The 24,375-nt window shown below is 26.9% G+C and overlaps 1 protein-coding gene and 1 long non-coding RNA gene across 6 annotated transcripts; one reads left to right on the top strand and one right to left on the bottom strand.

Annotated features, from left to right (window-relative positions):
* Nucleotides 1-2,107: 2,107 nt before the first annotated feature.
* Nucleotides 2,108-23,116, bottom strand: LOC136071903 (probable RNA-binding protein 46). Of its 5 annotated transcripts, none has more exons than XM_065797681.1 (10): nucleotides 22,667-23,116; nucleotides 20,424-20,965; nucleotides 12,418-12,586; nucleotides 9,755-9,959; nucleotides 4,099-4,228; nucleotides 3,935-4,027; nucleotides 3,748-3,843; nucleotides 3,550-3,652; nucleotides 3,252-3,314; nucleotides 2,108-3,027 (listed from the first exon to the last, which is right to left on the bottom strand). In XM_065797681.1, the coding sequence occupies exons 1-10, from the start codon at nucleotides 22,905-22,907 to the stop codon at nucleotides 2,879-2,881; spliced, it is 1,791 nt and encodes a 596-aa protein (XP_065653753.1). In that variant the 5' UTR covers nucleotides 22,908-23,116; the 3' UTR covers nucleotides 2,108-2,878. The 5 variants fall into 5 exon arrangements, with proteins under 5 accessions (XP_065653753.1, XP_065653754.1, XP_065653757.1 ...); XM_065797682.1 differs by having other exon boundaries at nucleotides 4,099-4,225; XM_065797685.1 differs by having other exon boundaries at nucleotides 23,040-23,073.
* On the top strand, nucleotides 14,789-15,629 carry LOC136080010 (uncharacterized). Its single transcript, XR_010638377.1, has 3 exons — nucleotides 14,789-14,922; nucleotides 15,067-15,301; nucleotides 15,401-15,629. It is a non-coding gene; the product is annotated as an uncharacterized LOC136080010 (long non-coding RNA).
* Nucleotides 23,117-24,375: the final 1,259 nt, after the last annotated feature.

Genomic DNA, 24,375 nt, shown 5'->3' with positions numbered 1-24,375 from the left:
TATAAAACAAAATCAAACGAGAAAAACATAGAAATTAAGAAAATAGAGCTAGCAAAATAGTATCTTAGAGCAAAAGAAAAAGTTACTAATATAAAGTTTATATTTTGTAAATAAAACACATTACTTTGCTCAAAACAGATACAAACTGTTACTTTTTAAATATATTTCTTGAATTATATATCAAAAATTTACTGAATTTTTATGACTTTCTTACTTTTTTTAAACTACTTTTTATTACTAAAAAATTTTCCTATAAAGGATTACTATCAGTTAATTAAAGAGATGGTAAAATCTAATTTCTTAATAAATTCTGATAAAAAAGATTAAGGGAACATTTAGTAGCGAAAGTATTATACCATTTAACATTAACAGGAAATACTATATACTTTTCACATACCAGACTTAGGGAAAAAATACTTGAAAACAGTGGAAAATCAGGGAATACTAAGGGATAATGGATTTCTAAAACTGCCATGAATCCTGTATTATTTTAAATATTCAAAATGTTAAAAAAATTTTTTATAAAAAATTAATAAAAATTAACAATTTATTTTCAATAACTCTTTACGTTGAGTCCAAATCGGGACAGTATTTCGGCCAACATTGCTCGCCAACCAGTCAAGAGCCGTTTCTAAAATTTTCAGTGGTTGTTTATTAAATGGTATAGAGTGTTTTAAGTTGAATAATTTTTTTTTTTTTTTTTTTTACACCTGCTGTTTATGCTGTTTTAGTACAATATTATTGAATATCGGACTTTGACTTCAAAATACCTAATTTTATATTTGTAAAAAAAAATTTTGTTTAACTTAAAACACTCTTCTACTCTATATAAACACCATATAAAAATTTCAACTTGGGTTATTTTGCTCTATAATAAGACCGTTAAGTCACTTTGGATAAAATAAAGTACCACCATTTACATCAAATGTTAGACAATGATTCATTTTATTTTCTTCTTGTGTAACGGTGTTTCAACAAGACCTAACAGTTTTGTCGTAGAGCTGCGAAGAAGTGCATTTAAGGAGAAATTTCATGCTGCCTTATATACCTAAACAAGGCGTCAAACCTTAGACCTCTCAATTATAAGCCAGTGCTCAACGGCTGATTAGATTGAGTTCTAATTAAAATAAAATACATACCGGAAAGGACGAAGTTATAAAGTCGATCAAAAAAAAAGTAGGTCGAAAATACAGTAGGTTGAAAATTCAGTAGGTTGAAATTTCAGTAGGTTGAAAATTCAGTAGGTTGAAATTTCAGTAGGTTGAAATTTCAGTAGGTTGAAATTTCAGTAGGTTGAAAATGTAGTAGGCTTAAAAATAAGTAGTTCATGTTTTAATTAGTAGTAAAAAATTATTCGTAAAAATAAAAAATAAAAAGTTGTACGTTGAAAACCAAAATTGTCATATTCGATGATTTTAGAAATTTCAAACTTTGGTCCAGTCATAGGCCATCATTGCCTGCAAGTTATTTGACTCAAGATGGGATATTAGAAATAAGTTGATCAAAAACTCAAAGTTCTTACTAATAACAGAAAGATACTAAAAGATTTATATTATATAGTTACTATATATTATCAGTTATAAAACCACTGTAGTGAGCAACTTTCAAATAATAAAAAATCAAAATTTATATATTGCAAAGTAACTTAAAGCTAAATAAAAAACTAAAAAAATGCTTCCTGAGTTTTCTCTGATTTTAAAGATTTAAAAAATATTCACTGACTTTTCCAGGTATTCCTTGATTTTCTAATTTTTAAAACTTTTTCCTGGTTATACCTGAGCGCCATGAACCATTAATAGAGTATTAAAAGAGTTTTTTCACCTCATCGTATCTAGGTTTATTTTCAAAATAGTATTCCAAACTTCATATTTGAATATCTCTGATTTATTAACTGAACTGGATTACTTCTTGCAAATTAAACGTAAATTATTGAAAAATATTGCTCATGTTTGATAGGTGAAGTCTGAGGTTTAAAGAGTGAACAGCTACAGAATTAGGAATATTTTGTTTTAAATTTTAGTAAAATCATCCTTACTAAAAAAATGGACAAAAAAAAACCTTATAATGATTACACACACAAAAATTAAAAATTAATAAAACATTTACGTTTTAACAATTCGTATATATTTCGTTTATTTCATAAACAGGCCTATAGCATAAATATTTTGCGCTTTACATGTCTTTGAAATCAGCTGACAATTAAACGCTAATTACAATGGTGTAAATGACGTTGCGTCAAAACCATGCTTGGAAATAATTAGCAAATTCAAATATATACTCAAATATTAATATATCTATACAACTATGGACGTACAAACTCACAAATAAAATACCAAATATTGGTTTTTCAGTGATAACGAAAACTAAGAATATTTAGAGATTTGCATTATTATTAAATTTAAAACTTTTTAAATTAGTTTAAAAAGAAACATTAAAAAATAAAACTTAATAGGAAAACAAGAAACAGAACAGAAAAAAAAATTAAACCATTTCGGTAGAAATGTATATAACCAACGGAACACAAAAAATCGGTTCACTATGTGAAAAATGTAATGTAAATCAAAAACAAAAACGTTTACGACGAAAAACTTAAACTATTTTGTATAAATAGTTTTTTTTGAAAGATAACTACGATAAAAAAATCTTGCTTTTCAAGTTTGCTTAATTTTTGCAAATCTATAAACGAAAAAAAAAACTTTTCGTTGAAAAATCTCGTCGAATAAAAATATGATACTTTAGACAAGTGAAATCTGAAATTAAGAATCTGTACAAAAGCATCTGTTGGAGTAAGCTGTATTCAATGTTCAAATCGGAACTTGCAGATAATAAAATCACAACCATTTAGAAACCCGGAGATTTATTGTTGAAACGCGTAGATTTATTGTTGAAAGTAGACTTGCTGTGACTGATGTTGATGATCGGAGTAGTCATAGTATGGAGCTGGCGGGTGCGGGACACCATTAGGCCAAGTAACCTTTGTAACAACACCTGATGCAACAACAGAGCGAGTAGTAATTGGAACATAACCTATAAATGTATAATTTCCAAAATTAATATTTTGAGAGCCTACTAAGAATAATTTTATTGGATATCAATACAATTCGAAAAACTGCTAAGTTTAGAATTTGAGACTCAAAAACTAATTTATTATATTATTTAATTAAACTAAATGTAATAAAAACCTTGAACTACTTTTAAGAACAAAAAAAACTTTTAAGTTATTGTCATAATAAAATATGACGTCATCTTACCAGGTGCAGGGAGACGTAATGGGAATGGAGAAACCGGAGAAACTTGAGGAGACGTTTCGTTTGCTAAGAGAATTGCATTATGTGATCTTAAAATAAAACTCTTTCAACTGCAATAAGAGTTTTATTTTAAAATTTTGAATTGTTGCATAATACATTAAAATTACTGATAATATATACAAAGAAATAATTATCGCTAATTATATTATAAAAATTATTATATATATATTTTTTTAAACCATTTATTTAAATTATACATTTTTAAATTATTTTAAATAATTAAAACTATTTTTAAACCCACTTATTTGTGAAAGAGTATATTCGGCAGCGTAAACTTTTGCTTCCTCAATAGTACAACACAACTTCTGTGGTTGATATGTATTGCCCAATGGTGGAATGGTTATCTTTACAAATTTAATATACGTTTAAAATTAAATAACAATCGAAAAACAAATTTTTTTATTTAAAATGATTTTAAAATTCAATGCTTAAAAATTACCTTGTATAAAAATAGTTGTCGATCATTATTTACAGTAGAATGGAGAGTATAAATAGGCGTTCCCCAATTATTTTTAATGCACATTTCCTCTAAAACCTGCAATGTTTTCAAATTAGAAGTTAAATTAAAAAAGTCTGATTGAAAAAAAAAAGAAAAAAAAAAAAAAGCGACAACAAAAGTAAATTACCTGCATCGGAGTACGCCTAGACTGAGGCTTTAATGTAACAGGATTTGTAGGAGAGAGATTCATTCCGGGTAAAATATCATAGAGGTGGTCTGACTAATATAAAATATTTTTCTATATAATATCGACTTAATGAAAAAAAAATAAAAAATGCAAACTGTCTTTACCCCAGCTTGAAGTAACGGATGTAGTTGGGGAAGAAAACCATTTAAAATATAAGCTCTACCACCAGCAGAGCGAGATCCTGCAGCAGTTCTACCACGACCTCTTGCTAATGGTCTAACACCTACTTGACTGCTAAGAAAAAAATGCCAATATATAGCAGCAATATTATAAGAAACATACAATCTACTGAAACTCTGAACCCTCAACCAAAATATTTACTACAAGTCCCTGCAGATAGCAGGGATTTGTAGTAAATATTCATCATATGCAGCTAAATCTGCATTTATATATGTATATATATATATATATATATATATATATATATATATATATATATATATATATATATATATATATATATATATGTATATATGTGAATATATTTATATATATTTATATATATATGTAAATATGTGTATATATATATATATTTATATATATATATATATATATATATATATATATATATATATATATATATATATATATATATATATGCATATATATCTTATACTGCTGATTTAGGTGAGCAGTGTGACATCATACTGAAATAGCTGGGGGTTTCAGTGCATACATCAACTGACAAATAGCCTGACTCGCAGTCGAGTGCTGCTGCATTGACTGAGGGTTTGGGATGGGGCAGCAATCTTTTCGTTCATTATTCTTGTTCTTTTTCTAAAAAAGCCGTATCAACTTAGATGAGCAAAAAAAGTGAGAAAATGCGCACCTAAATATGCTCTCTATATATATAAATATATATATATATATATATATATATATATATATATATATATATATATATATATATATATATACATATATATATATATATATATACATATATATATATATATATATATATAAATATATATATATATATATATATATATATATAAATATATATATATATATATATATATATATATATATATATATATATATATATATATATATATATATATATATATATATATATATATATATATATATATATATATATATATATATATAGGGCCTATTTTAGGAAAAAAATTTGGGTGGCGGTACCCCCTCGCTCTGACAAACTTTAGCAGAAAATCGGAGTTTTTTTCGAAAAAAAAAACAAAACAATATTTGCGGTGAAAAAAGTAAAAAAAAAAAAATCCTGAAATTTCAATTTGGGTGGCACCCAAATACAGTTGACGCTGTCAAAAACGGTCTAGAATAGTCCCTAATATTTTTTCTTTTTAAACATCTTCGGTTCCAACAAGACTGCAAGCAGCCACTAATTAAAGTTGGAAGTTACTGAAAGAAAAAAGATGAAAATTGTATAGCAAGATAATGATTGACAGACAACTTAAAAGATTGCAAATTATATGAATCAGGAAAGGAAGATGAAGGAAGCGATTTCCAAAGAACTGATGTTCAAGGAAAAAAACTAGAAGAATAAGCGCTTTTGGAGCACTTAGGAACAGTCACAGAAAAAGGATGACACTTGATTGAATGACAAGTAAAACGAGAATGAATTTTAGTAGATGGCACAAGAGACGCTAGCTAGCAGTGCCCATTATAGTATTTGTAGAAAAAAGAGAAGCAACATTACGACGATGTGATAATGGTTGGAGGTTGGCTGCAAGAGCAGGTCCAACTATGTTTACAATGCGTTTTTGCATCTTGTCTAAAAGAGAAAGGGCATCATTAGAAGATCCGCCCCAGATATGGCAACAGTATTCCATACAAGGCCTGATTTGAGATTTATAGAGATAGAGAATAGAATCCGAAGTAAGAAAGTGACGAGCTCGATAAAGAGATGCAACCTTAGCAGATGCTAATTTTGCAACTGATTTGATATATGGTTTCCAAGAAAAATTGGAAGTAAGAGTTAATCCGAGAAGATGAAGAGTAGGTGACTCATCGAGTACATCACTGTTCATAAATATAGGAAGATCTAATTTATTGCGATAACAATTGGCTGAAAAAAATTGAGTTTTATCTGAATTAAAGTTCACCAGCCAGTCATCCCCATGCTTTGCAGAAGTGAGATCCTTTTCAAGCTCAAATGCCCCCTCCAAGCAATCAGAGGGTGTTGGTTTCTTATCACAACAAGAATAAATGATAGTATCATCAGCAAACAATGCCACCTTAGATGTGAGAATATCTGGAAGATCGTTAATGTAAATTAAAAAGAGTATAGGGCCAAGGATAGAACCTTGAGGAACCCCTGAAGTTACAGAATAAGAAGAAGAGTGTTGTCCGTCGAGGACAACTTTTATGCTACAATTGAAAAGGAAGAATTCAATGATCTTAAAGATGTTGCCGGATACACCATAAGAAGAAAGCTTATGGAGAAGACCAGCATGCCAAACTTTATCAAAAGCTTTTGAAATGTCAAGAGCGATCGCCTTAACCTCTCCAACTTTATCTAATGCACGATAAAACCTATCTGTAACTACTGTTAGCAAATTAGCTGTAGAACGAGAAGATCGAAATCCATACTGATGGTCAGAAAGTAAGTTATTAGATTCAAGATGAGAAATTAAGTGTTAGTTAATTAAAGACTGAAAAACCTTGCTTATGATAGAAAGAAGACTAATGGGACGGTAGTGAGATTAATCAGATCGCTCTCCAGAATTTTTTAAGATAGGGATAACAGATGCTGCTTTCCAGCAGGCTGGAAAACAAGACTCTGATAAGCACTTGTTGAATAGTTTTGAGAGTATAGACAACAGCTCCGGAGAAGACTTATGTTGTATTGTTGTATGTTGTCCGGGCCACAAGCTGTAGAAGAGTCGAGGCAGGAAATCACTTATGAATGTCAAGCAATGGATCAACCTGTTTGTTGGCAATATCAGGTAGAACGCAACTAGTGGAATCAAGAGATGATATTGATGAAAAGTTTTTAGAGGTGGAATTATAGATTTGCCCGTACTATTGATATTATTAAAGATTCTCCAGAAGTCACGAGAGCCTAATTTTTGAGATGAGATACGAGATTTCATGACCTGAGAATAGCGATTTTGGCGTTAGACAAAACCTTTTTTACAATTGTTTCTATCAGAAATAAACAGACCTCTGTTTTCTGGAGAATTGCTTTGCAGCACAGTGTGAGGAAAATCATGGAGGAGAGTGAGGCTTGACCTGGAACCGTCGAGAGGGAATAAAAGATTTCATGCCAGCCTGAATCCAAGAAGTTATGTAAGAAGCACATTTGTCGACAGGAAGACGAAAGATTTCTACCCAAGGGCCATCACGAAGAAAATCACGTAAAGAATCCCAGTCAGCTTTATTGTAGTTGTAAGAGGTTCGATAAAAGGGGGACTCAGGTGATGAAGAAGAATGAGATATTAGTTATAGAGAGATCAAACTGTGATTAGAAGAAACTAAGGGTGATTCAATCCTCTGACTATTCTTTCATGTGCTTTTGCAAAACACTTCACTAAATCACCTTTGTTCTTCATCACCCTTATATATATATATATATATATATATATATATATATATATATATATATATATATATATATATATATATATATATATATATATATATATATATATATATATATATATATATATATATATATATATATAATTGGTATATTTAATTTTTAATTTCTGTTTTAAATCTGAGTTTTTTTAATTAAAGAAAACATTAATGTCTTACATTAATTAAAAAACTCATTCTTTAAATATTAACTTGGGTCATTCAGTTTAAATTAGAACGTGGGTTTTGTACAAACAAAGAATGGAAAGTTTTAAGATCTAATTGTGCTAATTGTTAATAATGGTGTGTGTATCTTAAACTACTTTTGTCTATCCAGTTAATTAAGTTTTAGAAGAGCGGCCGTGTTACAGTACTTAGAGAATCAAAAGGTCAAAAGTTTCTTTTATACTCTGGCTACAAAAGTATCATTAGCAAGAAAGTTGGCCTCTTCTCCATTAAATATTCTTGAATGGTGCTTTGTGAGTTAAATCACCTTAAAACACTAACTAGAAAGTTTTTAATTAACTTTTATAAGCTGTACAACTTATAATTGTTTTCCTACTTAGTATTTAAAACTGATCTTTGGAAAACCGCTAATCAAATCTTTTGTTAAAATAAGTCTAAAATTTAAGTTAAAATAAGCAGGGCCTATTTACGGTCGACAGCGCCAACGGTATTTGGGCGCCGCCCAAATTTAGAAACTGAAGACCTTTTTTTTCTCTTTACATTTTTTATGGCAAATAACGTTTTTTTTCATGAAAAAATGACTACATACAGCAGATTTTGCTACAGCATGGGGGGGGGGGGGGGGGGGTACTGTCTCCCAAATTATTTCCCTTGAATAGCCCCCAATAAGGTAATGTAAAATATATTACTAATAAATATCTTAAATAGTTTCTAGGTTGAAATAATAAAGCAAAATTTGAAAAAAAGTTCCCTTGAGAACCAGAGGGTTTCTAGAAATTATTATAAAGGTTTATAACAAAATATTACAAACATTTTGATTGCCAGTATGAAGCACCACACTAGTTTAAATAAAAATTGATGAAATACTGAAAACATTAATTGATGTTAAACATAAAAAAATAACTTAAAACTAATAAATATTGTTCATAACAAAGTTAAAGAGAAATTAACAACGGATAGATCACAAAATAAATAAACAATGAATGAATCACAAGAGAAATAAACAATGAATGAATCACAAGATTCACAAAAATTAACAATGAGAAAACTATACGAAAAATTATTATTAGTAGAATAAATTATCACAAATTTTTAAAAAACTTTGGTGAAACATGCTAGAAATGTTAGAAATTGCTCTCTAAGACATTATGACAAGCATACATAATCAGTTTTTTTAAAGCCTTTTTTTTTCTTTTGGCAGGGTTTTAAAAAATTACAAACTAAAGTATTAATGCAAGTTATTGATATACCTCACTCTCTCATTTTAATTTGCAACAAAACTACAAGCCAGACGAAGTATATTTTTGATATTGTAACACGGGACTTATGGTAAAGCAGAACCAATTGTTCCGCGTATGTGAAACATGCTAGAAATGTTAGAAATTGCTCTCTAAGACATTATGACAAGCATACATAATCAGTTTTTTTAACAACTTATTTCAAGAAACAATGCACGATGGGTGATTTTTTTATCATTACCCATGAACTAAATGAACCATATGATAAGTAAGAATTTTAAGATATCATATTTAGAAAGTATAAAAAAAAAAGTTATCGAAAAAAATTAATTAGCCTAAGTTGACAAAAACATTCTTAAGTTTGTTGAAAATGAATATAAGCAAAATGAAGTTTGTTATTGTTTTTGTAGACATTGAAGAACACCTTATACTAACATCGATGTTATTTTAGCTGGTTTATTCAACTGGATCGAGCAATAAGGCAACTAAAAATATGAAGCTTAAAAAAAGCTCCGGGTATGAAAAGTCACAAAATCACTATTTATTTATGGTTCTTTGAAAATTTTCTTGAAACCAAAGGGTGTCAGGAAATTTTCTAAAAAAGTTAAAAAACTTAAGAATTACTATTAAATGAGATGAGAATTAAAAGTTCATTTAAAACTACAATGTAGAAAATATAGTATAAAAGTTTCCATAATAGATATCTGTACCCTAATCTGTAAGTATTACATTAACTAATTAACAAAATATAGAAAAAAAAAATGGTACTTACCTCGGTAAAAAAGGGGGAGGATACATAAGCCCACCATGCATTTGGTTATTAAAAGGAAAAAAATCATGTGGAAAGCTTGGAATATGTTGGTACTGGTTAGCCATTTGCATTAACTTAGCTACCGCTTTTTGTTGCCTGTAATGTTCCTTATCAACAGGTTTCGCTAGTGTTACTTCAATCTTGGCTCCATCAATTGATTCACCCTCTTAAATTTTACAATGAATAATGCAGGATTATTTTTGTCAAACAAACTACAGAACAAATAGAATAATAAAATCACAACTATAAAAAACTTTAAAATTAATTTTATATTAAAAGCATGTCGATGGTTAGAGTGTATGGAAAAAAAATATTATAAATAAATAATCAATTTCAAATTGTTAAATAAAAGCCCAGAAATTGCATGACAAGTTTTACTTATGCTTAAGATAAGTATAAATTATGCCAATATTTGAAAAAAAATTTGATTTCTTCAATTGCTGCCATTTTGATTCCTTCAGTTGCTGTCAAAAAATGGTAAAATATTGTTGTTAATACATTTTGCCATTTTTTGTAAAACGTAAATACAGATTCCATGCATATACCAGAGATATAATAAAGTTTAAAAAAGAACACAATTACTTAGTAGCAAGCAATGGGAACTTTTAAGAAAAAATTTAAATATCTTTAGATGCCACTAGAGGTCTGCTTTAATCTGTAAAAAATATATTTATACCAATTTTTTGTTGATCAAGTTACATAGTATACAATATAAAATTACAGTGTAAAAATTACTCAATGTTTAATGCTATAGCAATTATACTGCTTAATTATCAAACACATTTATTTGTGTCTGAAACAGAATTTTTGTATAAAACTAATAAATTACTTGTTGTGATGCAAATCTTGTACTAATGAATCTTAAGCAACCTTAGCAGATGCTGACTTAGCAATAATTGTAAAAGACAATCCATAAAGTAGAGGACTCAATAATTGTATTATAAGTCATCAATATAGAAATATCAAAATTGCATAATTATTGCATAACAGGACTAAAGATGGAAATAAGAAACATGACTAATAATGGAACCTTGTGTCCTTTGTTGTTCTAGTGAACCTTGAAGCAAAGTTATGGAAAAAACCAGCATGTCAAATTTATATTTAAAACCTTTGATATGTCAAGAGTAACAGCTCTTGTCTTGATGCACTTAAGATACCTCTTATTTAGCATTATTGCCTTGAATGCGCTTATGCAATGGACAAACCATAAAAACTTTCTGTTGTAATGGCTAACAAGTTGGCAGTATAAAGAAAAAATCAAAATCCTTATTGATTACCAGGGATTAAGTTGTTCAACTCATAATAAGATATTATAAGTTTGTTAAACAATGACTTTAAGAGTAATAATAGTAAGAAGACTGATTGGGCATTAATCCTGGTGGATTGAGCAATCTTCAGTGTTCTTCAAATTTGAACCAAAAATGCCATTTTCAGCAGAAAGGAAAAAAAAAAATTCAGATAACCACTTGTTAAATAGTTTAGAAAATATTAAAATGAATTTATAAAGAGAGCTGGATAACACTTTTGCTAGACTGTAACAGAAATGTCATAACCACACGCTGTAGAAGATTTTAAGTGAAAGTGAAAAAGTTTAAGTGAAAAAGTTTAAGCGAAAAAATTTTAAGAGAAATAACTTTACCAATAGAGGGTAAGGCAGAAGTGATTAGAATGCTTAACAATTGATTATCTCAATTAAAAAATTAAAAAGTTGTTTGCTCTCAAGAGATTAGTTCTTGTGATAAAATAAATAAAAAAAGACTTTGACCGACAGATACTTTAATATTTCTTTCTTAGTTTTCTATCTACTTTAATTTTCTGTATTGAGTAAATACTTAGCATAACATGTTTTTATGCTTGCAAGGCATTTTCAGTAAATCTGCTGGTGAACCAAAAATAAGACAAGGAAAGTCATCTTTTTTTTTGTTTTCACTGTACCATGAGATAATTTTGTAATTATTATTTAAATTAAAAACCATGTAATAATAAATACCAAAAGTAAATTGAAAATTATGAATTACAAATTTTTTTTATTTTTATCTGATAATTTTATAAAAAAATCTGATAAAAGGTAGAAAAAGCATTTGTAAAATAATATTCATCACTACTACTGGAAGTAACATAAGTTAATTAAGTCACATTTTGCATAGACTATAATTACTGTGGTCAACTGAAGATAAATACAAAAATTTATTAAAACTTTCATTACTAATAGATACTTTTGTTCAAGTTTTTTCCACTATTTCAACAGTAACAACAAGTGAACACATTAAAACGTTTTTCTAAAAAATAAAAATAGTATAAAAAGTATAAAATTTTTAACAAAAATTTGCATTTGTTATGACTTATTTTTAGCCTTTAAACTCTGATATAAAACTTAAGATAACTCTGATATAAAAAATTTTTATAATTTACTTGGTGTTACTAAAATGGCAAGAAATGTTTTTTATTAAAAATAATATTTGCATGACAGCAATTAAAGGCACCAAAATTAATACTTGTCCTCATTATGTAATTTTTCTACTCTTTAACAATTTAAAATTTAATGCTTTTTTAAATACACTCTATTGACTGCATTTACTACTCAATTAAGTGATTATTTATGACCATTTATTTAGAAAAAATACCTTTAACGCTCTCTAGAGCTAATCTTGCACCTTCTCTAGTAACAAAATGTACAAAACAGTAATCTTTAATTTTTTTAACTCTTTCAACTTCTGCAAATTTTTTAAAAAGATTTTCAATAGTTTCTTCAGTTGTATTTAGCTGTAAATTCCGGATATATAAAACTTTTACCTAAAAATGTTATATTTATAAGAATAACTTTTTCATTAATAAATATAAAAAATAAGTTTTAATAAATATATCAATATTGTAATATTGAAAGTTGATATTAGGGTCTAGAAGAACTATTATCAGCTTTGAAAAGAGATGACTTATGCCTTGAACTAAAAATGGTATTCTTAATTAATTAATGAGATCAGAGTTAAAAATTCATTTAAAACTTCAATGTAGAAAATATAGCATAAAAATTTCAATGATAATAGAAATATGTATTCTTATCTGTACGTATTACATAATTAACAAACAGATATAGAAAAATGTGATGGCAACTATCTCAGTAAAAAAGAAGTTAAATACATAAGCCCACCATTTTATATAAATGCTTAATGCAGAAATTTTGACTTGAGTTAAAAGTAGGGCTCTGTTTTTAGTCTGTTGATATTTTAATAAGACAATTTCAAGAAATACTCATTACCACTTGAAAAATACATGTAATATTACTTGAAATTCGAAGTAGGATCAAAACTGGCTGTGTTATTTTTTTTTCATTCCAAAATATTTTACCTCTATTTTTTAGATCAGCTATGTTTGAATCCTCCTATGATAAATTTAGAATTTCAGGTGTTCCCTAGATTTTTTTCAAACAAAAGAAGGGTCTTCTAATAATGATATTTTTTTTTACTATTAATTCTTTATGTTATTTTGCCTCCCCAAGGCCATAAAGGCCACTATGAAATACGAACCTTGACAAACAAGGCCACTGCACGGAGAAACAAATTTAGCGCTGTACTACTAGAGACATGGTGGGGACCCAACTCAAAACTTCTTGCTTATGAGGAGAGTGTTCTACTAATAACCACTACCGCATCATAAACAATACCACTTTTTACATTTCTACTAATAAATTTATTTAAACACACAGTAATCCAAGAGTCTCCAACCCTAAGAATTAGGTTTGGCATTCAGCAATGCCAACCTAACTGCTGACCTAGAAGTGTTTAAGGTCGGCAAAAAATTGCCGACCTTGTTTCTATGTTTTATGGTCAAACATTTGTTTTACATTTTTTCTGCCAACCTGATGCCCAACTCACACAGATTAAGGTCGGCAAATTATTGCCGAACTTATTTTTCTTATTTCCAAGGGCTGAGTCTATAGTTCCAAAATAAGTTAACAGAAAAAACCACTTCTCAAAAATGCCTTGAACATATAGAACACCCAGCTTTTTAGAGAGGATATAAGGATAGAATCATAATTTTGAAAAAGTCTGTTTTTTTGAAAGCAACATTATAAAAAATTTTAAAATAATCATCATTTAAAAAAAAATTATTATTTTAGATTTCTCTGCCTTGAAAATGACATTAAACTAAAAATTAAAAATATGCATTTTTACAAAAGTTTTTTATTATAACTTTATTTCTTAATGTTTTTTATAAAATGATGATTATTTTTAAAAATTTTTATATAATTTCACTTTTTTGGAGACCCAACATGATATACTTTTAAAGAACTTTTGTTTTGATAATTATAGGGACCGTCTGATGTTTAAGGGTCTTGAGCTACACCTAAAAATAATAATTTTTTTGAAAAATTTTCAATCCAGCATTATTTTATTATATAGAACACCATTATAGGGTGAGTAGGGTGAGAGCAGACATTTTAGAGAAAAGCTGTTTTAATAGCTACCCTAATATATATATATATATATATATATATATATATATATATATATATATATATATATATATATATATATATATATATATATATATATATATATATATATATATATATATATATATATATATATATATATATATATATATATATATATATATATATATATATATATATATATATATATATATATATATATATATATATGTATCTATATATATATATGAAGAGCTTATTTTCAAAACACGGTAAGCGCCAATTTCGAAAAAACTGCGTTAAGTGGATAATTTTGAAGAGAAAGTTAGATACTTTTAAGTCATGTTTGTAACTAATTAATTAGGTTTAATTTTTTTTTTTTAATTTAGGCTCTAAAAATTATTTATTTTCAAAACGCTGTATAATTTTTTTAGTTTATTTTCAATGTGCTGTATATTTTTTTGACCAATCCGTGCTTATATAAAGTTAACTCCACGCAAGCGCAATAGTCATATTTAAATAATAATAATAAAGATGGCTGATTTGGATGGTTTAGATGAAAGTGTTGTGTCAACGTTAAAATCACGAAAAAAAAAAAAAACAATCCTCTGCAAGAGAGAAAAATAAGTTATTTAGACATTCAAGCGGAGGAAAAATTCCTACTATATCATGTAATCATGTTTCAGGTTACTGCAAAGTGAGTTTTTTTAATTTAATGATCTTTGTATGTTGAAATTATAATTTAGTTATGAGTTTAAAGTTTTATTATACACAATGTAAGATTACTTGGTATAATTTGTGTTTATGACAAAATAATTATTTATTGATTGACTTATTTCAGGCTCGAGATATAACAAAGGATAATTTGCTAAAACATCATACAGAATTCTATAGTATTGCAAATAAAGTATCACAAGATGCTACTATACTGTCAATGCTTAATATAATCAGTGTTAAAAGAGTCAGAGTGAAATATAATAATCGAATATAGTTAAGAAATATGAGTATTGAGTACTTTTTATGCTGCGAGGGAATTAAAGTACGAGTTTGCCAAGCTTCATTTTGTTCAGTATTGTGTAAGTATAAAATTACTTTACTTTTAATTCAGAAATAGAATGTATATTTTGTTAAAAAAATTAATGAGTAAAAATTAATATTTTATTAATTTATTCCAGCCATAAAACCTGATAGAGTTTTAAGAATTGCAAGACACTGGTATGAACATGGAACAATCAGACCTGAAAATAGTGGAGGAGACAGGAAGAAAATAGCTTTTTCTGAAAAGAAAGAAGTTATTAAAAACCATATTCAGTCTTTTAATTGCAGAGCAAGTCATTATGGAAGAAAAGGTGCTCCAGGACGTAAATATTTGCCCTCTGATTTAAATGTAAAGCGGATGTACGAACTTTTATTGGATAAAAACAATGCTTATACTGTAGCTACTGTAGGCTACCATTATTATTATGGGGTATTTATGAATCATTTCAATTTAGCTTTTGGATACCCAGCAACAGATACATGCTCTACATGTCAAACATATAAGTTGGCTATGAAAAACCAAAATATTACTGATAACCAAAAAAAATTAAAAACTGCTCTTTTCATTCTTCATCGTAGGAAAGCCAGAAAATTTTATAGTCTTCTCATAAAGGTGATAAGTCTCAGTCTGTTAACGATATATATTTTTTTACTTGGATGGAGTGTGAAAATAGGAAAGATTCGAATATGATCTGTTCAGCTATAGAACATCTACTTAAAAATGTTTTAAAAGATAAATGTTTCAACGCCTCGTCACTTCGATTGTTTTCTGATGCATGCTATGGCCAGAACAAAAACATAAATATGACATATATGCTTCTAGCTCTAAGAAAACAATACTTTAATAAACTGCAGATTACACATACTTTTCCAGAACGAGGTCACTCAGATCTGCCAGCTGATCGCGTGTTTGGTCGAGTTCAGCTAGATATTAAAAAAAGAGACCAAATTTTTGAGCCTAATGAATACATAAACATACTTAGCCGGCATGGAAAAGTCATGGTTTACGGGCAGAATTGGTCAGCACATGACTTCAAATCAGAAGTCAAAAAGTATGTCATGAGCAAAAAAACATTTAAAATCAGTGAAGCAAAAAAACTTCTTAAAAATTCAGACAAGCTCGAAGTAGTTGCATTTAGTTACCATTCTGAGCCAAAATCACACAGTATCCTTAAAAAAGGGAAGAAATGGGAGACATTTAGACCGCAACGTTTGGAATTAAATAACTGTGTTAAACTTGCTAAGAAAGACGATGTTTTTCGTCTTCTCGGTCTTGTCGGAGCAGAAGGCAGAATACTTAGTATGTATAAAACACTACTCTGTAATGCCACTGAAGATAATGCTAGCCTTAGTGAAGATAGTTCATAATTTGATTTAAATGTTTTTTAGCTGTGAATTTTGTAAACATGTTTAATTTAAGATACAAATATTTAAAAAAATTTTCAGCATAACATGATTTATTTTGTTGTTTTTTTTATTAAAGTTATTGAATACAAGATAAAATACTCACCTTATATATTTTTATAGTTGCACTTGTGAGTTGTTTAAAAAAAGTTGCTGATTTATATTAAAGGAGAACAAAATTTTAAGGTAGACCTTAGAATGCATAATAAAATAATATTATGTTTCATTAATAGATATATTTTATTAATGAAATGGATATAAAGCGTTTTGTTAATAAATAATACTTGGATATACAGCGTTTTGAAACAAAACAAAAATAACCACTGAAAATATGCATCGATTTCATACCACTCGATTTCAGTAGACATTATAGTCTTATTAATAAAGTACATGTTTAACTAAATCAATAATAACTTATTCCAAAATACTTAATTTCTTTATGCAGGAGAAAAGTTTGATTTACTCAAAACCCAAAAAATGGATTTACAGCGTTTTGAAAATGAGCTCTTCATATGTATCTATATATATATGTATCTATCTATCTATCTATATATATATATATATATATATATATATATATATATATATATATATATATATATATATATATATATATATATATATATATATATATATATATATGTATGTATATATATATATATATATATATATATATATATATATACATATATATATATATATATATATATATATATATATATATATATATATATATATATATATATATATATATATATATATAACCCTTAGAATTAGGGTTGGCAAATATTTTTTATGATCTAATTGATCTAATGCTGACCTCTAACAGTTTGAGGTCAGCAATATATTGCCAAACTCATTTTTCCTAATTTCGAGAGTTGTATGTATGTATATATATATATATATAAATATATATATATATATATATATACATATATATATATATATACATATATATATATATATATATATATATATATATATATATATATATATATATATATATATATATATATATATATATATATATATATATATATATATATATATATGTATGTATATATATATATATATCTAATATATATACATCTTCGCTTCCACATTGAAATATCGTGGCATTCGGTTTAGAAATGAATTATGTGGAGAAATCCATTCAGTTGGTGATCAACAGTTACAACTGCTACAAGATATTGCTGAATTGTAGCTTACACTAGATACTAGCAATACAATAGCGCATACATGCTGCAGCTTAATTGAACTTGTACAAACTTTGTTGATTAATGGAGCAAAGTATGTCTTATTAGATTGGTTTTCAACAGATCCACTTGAAAAAGCTTTTTTGACAGGGATCTGGTACTTACTTTACAAATGCTAAATCTGTAATTGAAAAAATTCATATTCAACATACTAAACTGATACTACAACTTGACATCCCTGTAGATGGTATCGATGATATCATTTTTGATGGTCATACTTGTGACATGTTGTAGTGATATTTCTACTGATAAAAAAAGAACTGCTGAATACATGATCTTAAAAGCTCAGTTAATAAACCTACATTAATGGCTATAGTTTACTGGTTATGTGCAAAAATGTGAAATAAAAATTTATGATGAGACTAACATTTATTATAATAAATATGGAAGTTTCTTCTGATACTCTTGTCCAGTGGTCAATATTTTGCTTTTTATTTTGTCAAGGTGCTACTGGCCCTTTATGTAGAACATTTTGTGTTACTCAGTTTCAGATCATAGCAGCTGAATATAAATTTAAAATCACAAAAAAACAATCCAGAATATATTCTAATATTTTGCTAGAGAATCACGCACTAATTACCACTCCCAGCAGTAGCAATGAATTTAAAATGAAAATACTAAATCATAATTTTCGTGAAAATTATATTTGTAATTTATTATGCTATTTTCTTGTTTTTTATTTCTTTTGTAGTCTTTCATATTTTGAATTTATAAAAATTTACCCTGTTGAGATATATTGATAAAACTTTTTTTTTGCATGATTTTTGTTAGTATTTTTTATTGTTGGTGATTTTCATTGTTACCTTTTTTTTTATTGTTTCTAAAAGCAAAAAAATACAGTTATCTTCCTAATATATAGTTATATACATTGACAATGTATATTAGTATACAATGAAAGCGCAACAATGTGTATTTTTTAATAAATGGCACTTGGAAACTTAAATCTTTGTAATTAACTTGAGTTTTTTTCTTTGCAAAAAGTAATACTTTTGTCTGTTTATAACCTTTTAAAAGTAAAAAATCATTATTTGCGAAGTCGCATTTTTATGAAATAATGAAAAAAAAAATTAACATGTTTTAATTTATTTATACAAATAACAAGAAAAGTAAGTAATTAATTTATGTTAAATGATAACAAAAATGTATTATTAAATTTGATTATTTAAAATTAAAAAAAAAATGAAAACAAAATTGACATTCCATAATATGGACATTTACCAAATAAAACTTCTGGATTTGTTTTTCTTAATTAGTAATATAAACTTGTTTTGCAGTAATTTATTTTATTGTGATAGTTAAAAAAGTTAATGTCCTTAAATAGAAAAATAAATGAAGATTTTATGATGTCAAAATCAATACAAGCTAATGTGCTAGGTCATTTTTTATTTAAAACAAGGCCTGCTATGAATGCCTATTTAGATAACATCTCCTATATCACACTGAAATAGCCTACTGCCATAGAGTAGCAACCTTTTCTTTTATTATTCTTTGTTTACTTCTTCTTGTTTCGAAAAAACCTGTATAAATTAATATAAGATAGTAGATATTTTAATTTTTTATTTCAACTCACCTACCAAGGTCATTAAGGCCACTACAGTCAAGGAGGCTACTTTTAGTTGTGGTTACAACTCTCTCTCTCTCTCTCAACTTTATAACTCCAAAACATAAACCTTGACAAATGAGACCACTGCACGGAAAAACAAGTTGAACGCAGTACTAACAGGGACGTGGTGGAAATCAAACTCGGAACTTCTTGTTTATGAAGCAAGAGCAAATTTTTTTTTGCCAACCTTTAAAAGATTGAGGTCAGCAAATTATTGCCGACCTGATTTTTTCCTAATTCCGAGGGTTGATATATATATAATTTATATATATAAATGGGGATTTATACAAGCATGAAATATTACTTATAGCTGCATACTGAAATACTGGAATAGCTACTTTGGGGCTTAATTCATATACTAAAAAAGGTTTTGGACAGGCAATATTTTGAATAATGATGTGTGCCTGTGTGCATCTGTCAATGTGTATGTGTACCATCTAGTACAATGTACAGTAAAACTGTGTTAGTTTTTGAAAAGAGCATTTTTCCAGAAAACATTTTCCAAGTAAGTATTAAAAGTGAAAAAAACAAAACAAAATATTTATCCTTCATATCTAGAGACTGCATGCCTAAGTGAGTGATTTGCCAGTCTGAATTAAATATTGTACATTAAACATACCAGGTTGCTTTAGGTCCCCTAATGTTTTTTGCATGGCATAATTAGGCCAAAATCAAAGGTTTTTTTTTAATTAAAACTTTTAATCAATATGTGACTTTATTGAATTTTTAAAAATATCACGTTTTTCAAACAACAAAATTAAAAAATTTATTTTTTTAGCCTAAGTAAGCTTATAATGAAAATAATAGAATATGTATAAATTTAACTAATCCAAGTCAATATTTAAATAAATTAAAACAATCCAAGTTAATATTATTCTATTAAGTTTAATATTTTACCTGATCCATTATGTCTTCATCAACATCTTGTTCTGGTTCAGCCCAATCAACTGCTATAGGATGTCCCCAAAGCTGTATTTTTCCATTCATAAGTTTTCTTCTAGCCATTGCTGCAGATCGATGACAGTTGTATTCCACAAATGCAAAACCTCGATTTTTAGATTTATCAGTAGCACTAGGATAAACAATGACATTAACAACACTATCAGTAACTTTAGAAATTTCTTCCAATATTTCATCCTTTTTCACTTTTTTTGGTATACCACCAATAAACAAGCGGCAGTTATCAACACTATGACACACTCCTATTAATCTGCTTTTCCTGATTTCATAGTTGTTAAGTGTACGAACAGCTCTCTGTGCATCACGTGAAGAGAGGTAAATAACAAACCCATAACCTCTATTTTGTCCATTATAGTCCATCATTAAACGAAGTTCATAAATTGTTCCAACTTTCTCAAACACTGGAACAAGCTCATCCTCGTAGCAGTCCCGTGGGAGCTTACCAACAAAAACTTCACAGCCCCTAGGGGGTGGAGTACCTAAGAAAAAAATTCATTTACTTATGTTGTAACATGCTTAAAATTTTTTAAAAAGTGACAAACTATTTGCTAATAGAAACATTTAAATCACACAAATAGAAACATTTTAACAATCAAAATATAATAACTTTGATGATTTAAAGTTGAAACCAATTGATATACAAATACTGTCTGCCTAAGCCAAAACCAACTGTATATATATATATATATATATATATATATATATATATATATATATATATATATATATATATATATATATATATATATATATATATATATATATATATATATATATATATATATATATATATATATATATATATATATATATACATATATATATATATATAAATATAAATATATATATATATGTAATAAAAGCCAGTCAATTATCTATTTTATTATGATATATATATATATATATATATATATATATATATATATATATATATATATATATACATATATATATCAAGTGACCTTACACTGCAATGTGGCCTTGAATTAGCAAAAATATTGCATATACAACATATTACATATAATTAACATAATACAACATTATTATTTCATAATCTAGCATCTATCATACAGATCATAATCTAGCACCTATCATACACTACATATACATAGATACATAAATACATATATACATACATACATACATACATACATACATACATACATACATACATACATACATACCTACATACATACATACATACATACATACATACATACATACATACATACATACATACATACATACATACATACATACATACATACATACATACATACATACATACATACATACATACATACATACATACATACATACATACATCTCAAAAACTAGCATACATATGAAATGCAAGCAACTATTATTTCAACAATCAAATGATGATATATTAGTTATAATATAATATATTTTTTAAAACTCTGAATACATTTACACTGAATAATGATCATTAATATTACTGTGATGAGACCATTTCTGCTTTTAAAAAGCATTTGCTATCATGGAAGAGAACTAATTAAGTTCATAGCTGTAAAAGGTATTTTTAACAAAAAAAAACAACCTAAAAGAAACTATAATTCTAACTCAGGGTCATTAATATGTAGAATCTTTCGCGAAATTCTTTCTCACCAAAATAATTCGCATATTATTCTGAACGCGAAATCAAATAATATTTTATATGAAGGATTAAAAAACTTAACTCCTAAAAACGCAATCTATAATGGAGAAATATAATACCAATAAGGAAAAGACGATTAAAACAAAAAAAACGAAAATAACAGATGTGTCGAGGGGTTTACATTCGTATACTGGTTATCGAGGCAATATCGAATCTCTCCGACAAATAATGTTTGTTCAACTGTTCGCCGCGTGCATGAGCTTTATTTCGCTTCACAGTAACATGCTATTTTTTACATTAATTGCATACGTGTATCAAAAGATAAAAAAATCCTTCCTTAACAAAAACTTTTTAGTTTGATTAAAAAAATTTAAAAACCAAAATAAAAAATAATTCAAATGAAATAATAACAAAATCAAAAATATTTAAATAAAAATTCTTCAAATATTTATAGTTATTATTATTATTATTACTACTATTATTATTGTTGTTTTTGTTGTTGTCGTTGTTTTGTTATTGTTTTTTTTTTTTTTATTATTATTACTATTAATAATATACGTGCCTTTGTAAGACGGATGAGGACCATATCTTCTTTGGCCGTTGTTTTGTGTTATAGGATATCCACTTTGATCCATAAGTTTAACTAAAGCAATTTCGTTAGGTAATCCAGCAACAGCTTCTCGTCCCGATTTTAATTCTCCGCTAACTCCAATTTTTTTATGCAATTGAACTTTATTTATTTTTAAAGATTTGTTATTCGCTGAGTTAACTGTAATGTTATTATTGTTAAGATCGATTTCCATATTTTTGATAGATTTTACTTGATTTTCGAATTAATTTAAAATCGAAGTTTTGTTTTAAAAAAAATTTAAGTTATCGATTTAACATCAAATAAAATCAAAAGGTGTTGCGCTTTAATTAAAAGCAACACTAACCTCAACACTGATCGCAGAATCACATTTATTAAAGAATGAAATTCACGAGATATTATAACTACTTAACACTGTGTAAATGTTATTTGTCTTTACCACTCAAAAATATAGATAAAATACTAAACAAGTCAATATTTGAAGTAGACTTAAAAGAGAAATGAAGATTACCGCTTTTATTTTTAAGTTAGATTTGTTAGAATAATAAATAGTATTTTATTTTTATAAACTCGTATACCTATATTAGGTATTCTTTTATACGAGTTTTCGTTTCAGTTTCGTTTTAGTTTTTAATTGAATATCTAAAAGTAATTATTAGGATTTTTACATTTTTTGTTATGTTAAAGTTCTTTTTACAACCAATAAATCTGGAAAAGTTTATTTTTAATCACTGTTTTTTTTCTCTCTGTCTCTCACCTTATTTTTATTTTTTCTCTGTCTCTTTTAAACATTTTAGTACCAAAAAGGTTTTTGAGAAAAAATATTTTTTGAGTAAATTTGTCAAAAAATATTTCAATCTGAAAGCCCTGAAAGGCCAAAAAAGACCTGCACCCTCACTCGTTTTCACGGTAAACCCTTTATAAAGCAAGACTATTTCATTGTCTTGCGTTTTTAAGAAAATATTTATTTTATTAATTTTTGATGTTTTATTTAAAAATTTAAATTTGTAATTTTTAATTGTGGTCGTATCTAATAATTTTCATTGTTTATTAAATTTCATTAAAAAAAACTTTTTTTTAGTAAAAAGTTTTTCCACATAAAATTTAAAATAAGAAAGTTATTTTATCCTCCCCCATCATCATTTAAAAGACTTTATTTCGCTCTCATTAATTATTTGTGATAAAGTGGAAGTATCCTTTTTTTTTTTTTTTTTTCGTCATTATCAATAGAAATCTTCTTACTAGTATTTGCTAATATGAGACATTCTTGCTTTTGTTTGTCATAAACAAAATCTAGTTGCAGCTATGAAAAAATGCAAAATAGAAACTCTATAAGCATATTTTAATTTAAATATATCTAATTTTCTCCACAATTCTAATGGCTTTACTTTTTCCTAATTTTTTTACTAAATTATTGAGTTCTTTCCATTTCATATACATATTATAATACTTAATATAATAGTAATTCTATATGTATTATATCACATATAGAATTACTTTTAAATGTTCAATTGATAATGCTCTTTTTAATTTACTTTTGCCAACTGAAATGGAAAATTTAGGGGCCATTCATAAATGATGTCAGTAAATAAAGTAAGGGGTGCTGAAAAGTTAAACAATAATTTGCAATGGGAATGGAGTGTTGAGACTAAAATGATGTTAACTAATTTTTTTAAATTAAA

The sequence above is a fragment of the Hydra vulgaris genome, chromosome 05 (assembly GCF_038396675.1).
Source record: "Hydra vulgaris chromosome 05, alternate assembly HydraT2T_AEP".
Lineage (NCBI taxonomy): Eukaryota > Metazoa > Cnidaria > Hydrozoa > Anthoathecata > Hydridae > Hydra > Hydra vulgaris.
This window is presented reverse-complemented; position numbering and strand designations above follow the sequence as displayed.

Excerpts from the sequence above, each read along its gene's own strand:
- LOC136071903 (XM_065797681.1), bottom strand. The coding sequence starts at position 22,907 with ATGGAAATCGATCTTAACAATAATAACATTACAGTTAACTCAGCGAAT. Across the intron at positions 3,844-3,934 it reads CTAGGCGTACTCCGATGCAG|GTTTTAGAGGAAATGTGCAT; the intron begins GTAATTTACTTT and ends AAAACATTGCAG. Across the intron at positions 3,315-3,549 it reads ATATACTCTTTCACAAATAA|CAAACGAAACGTCTCCTCAA; the intron begins GTGGGTTTAAAA and ends CAATTCTCTTAG.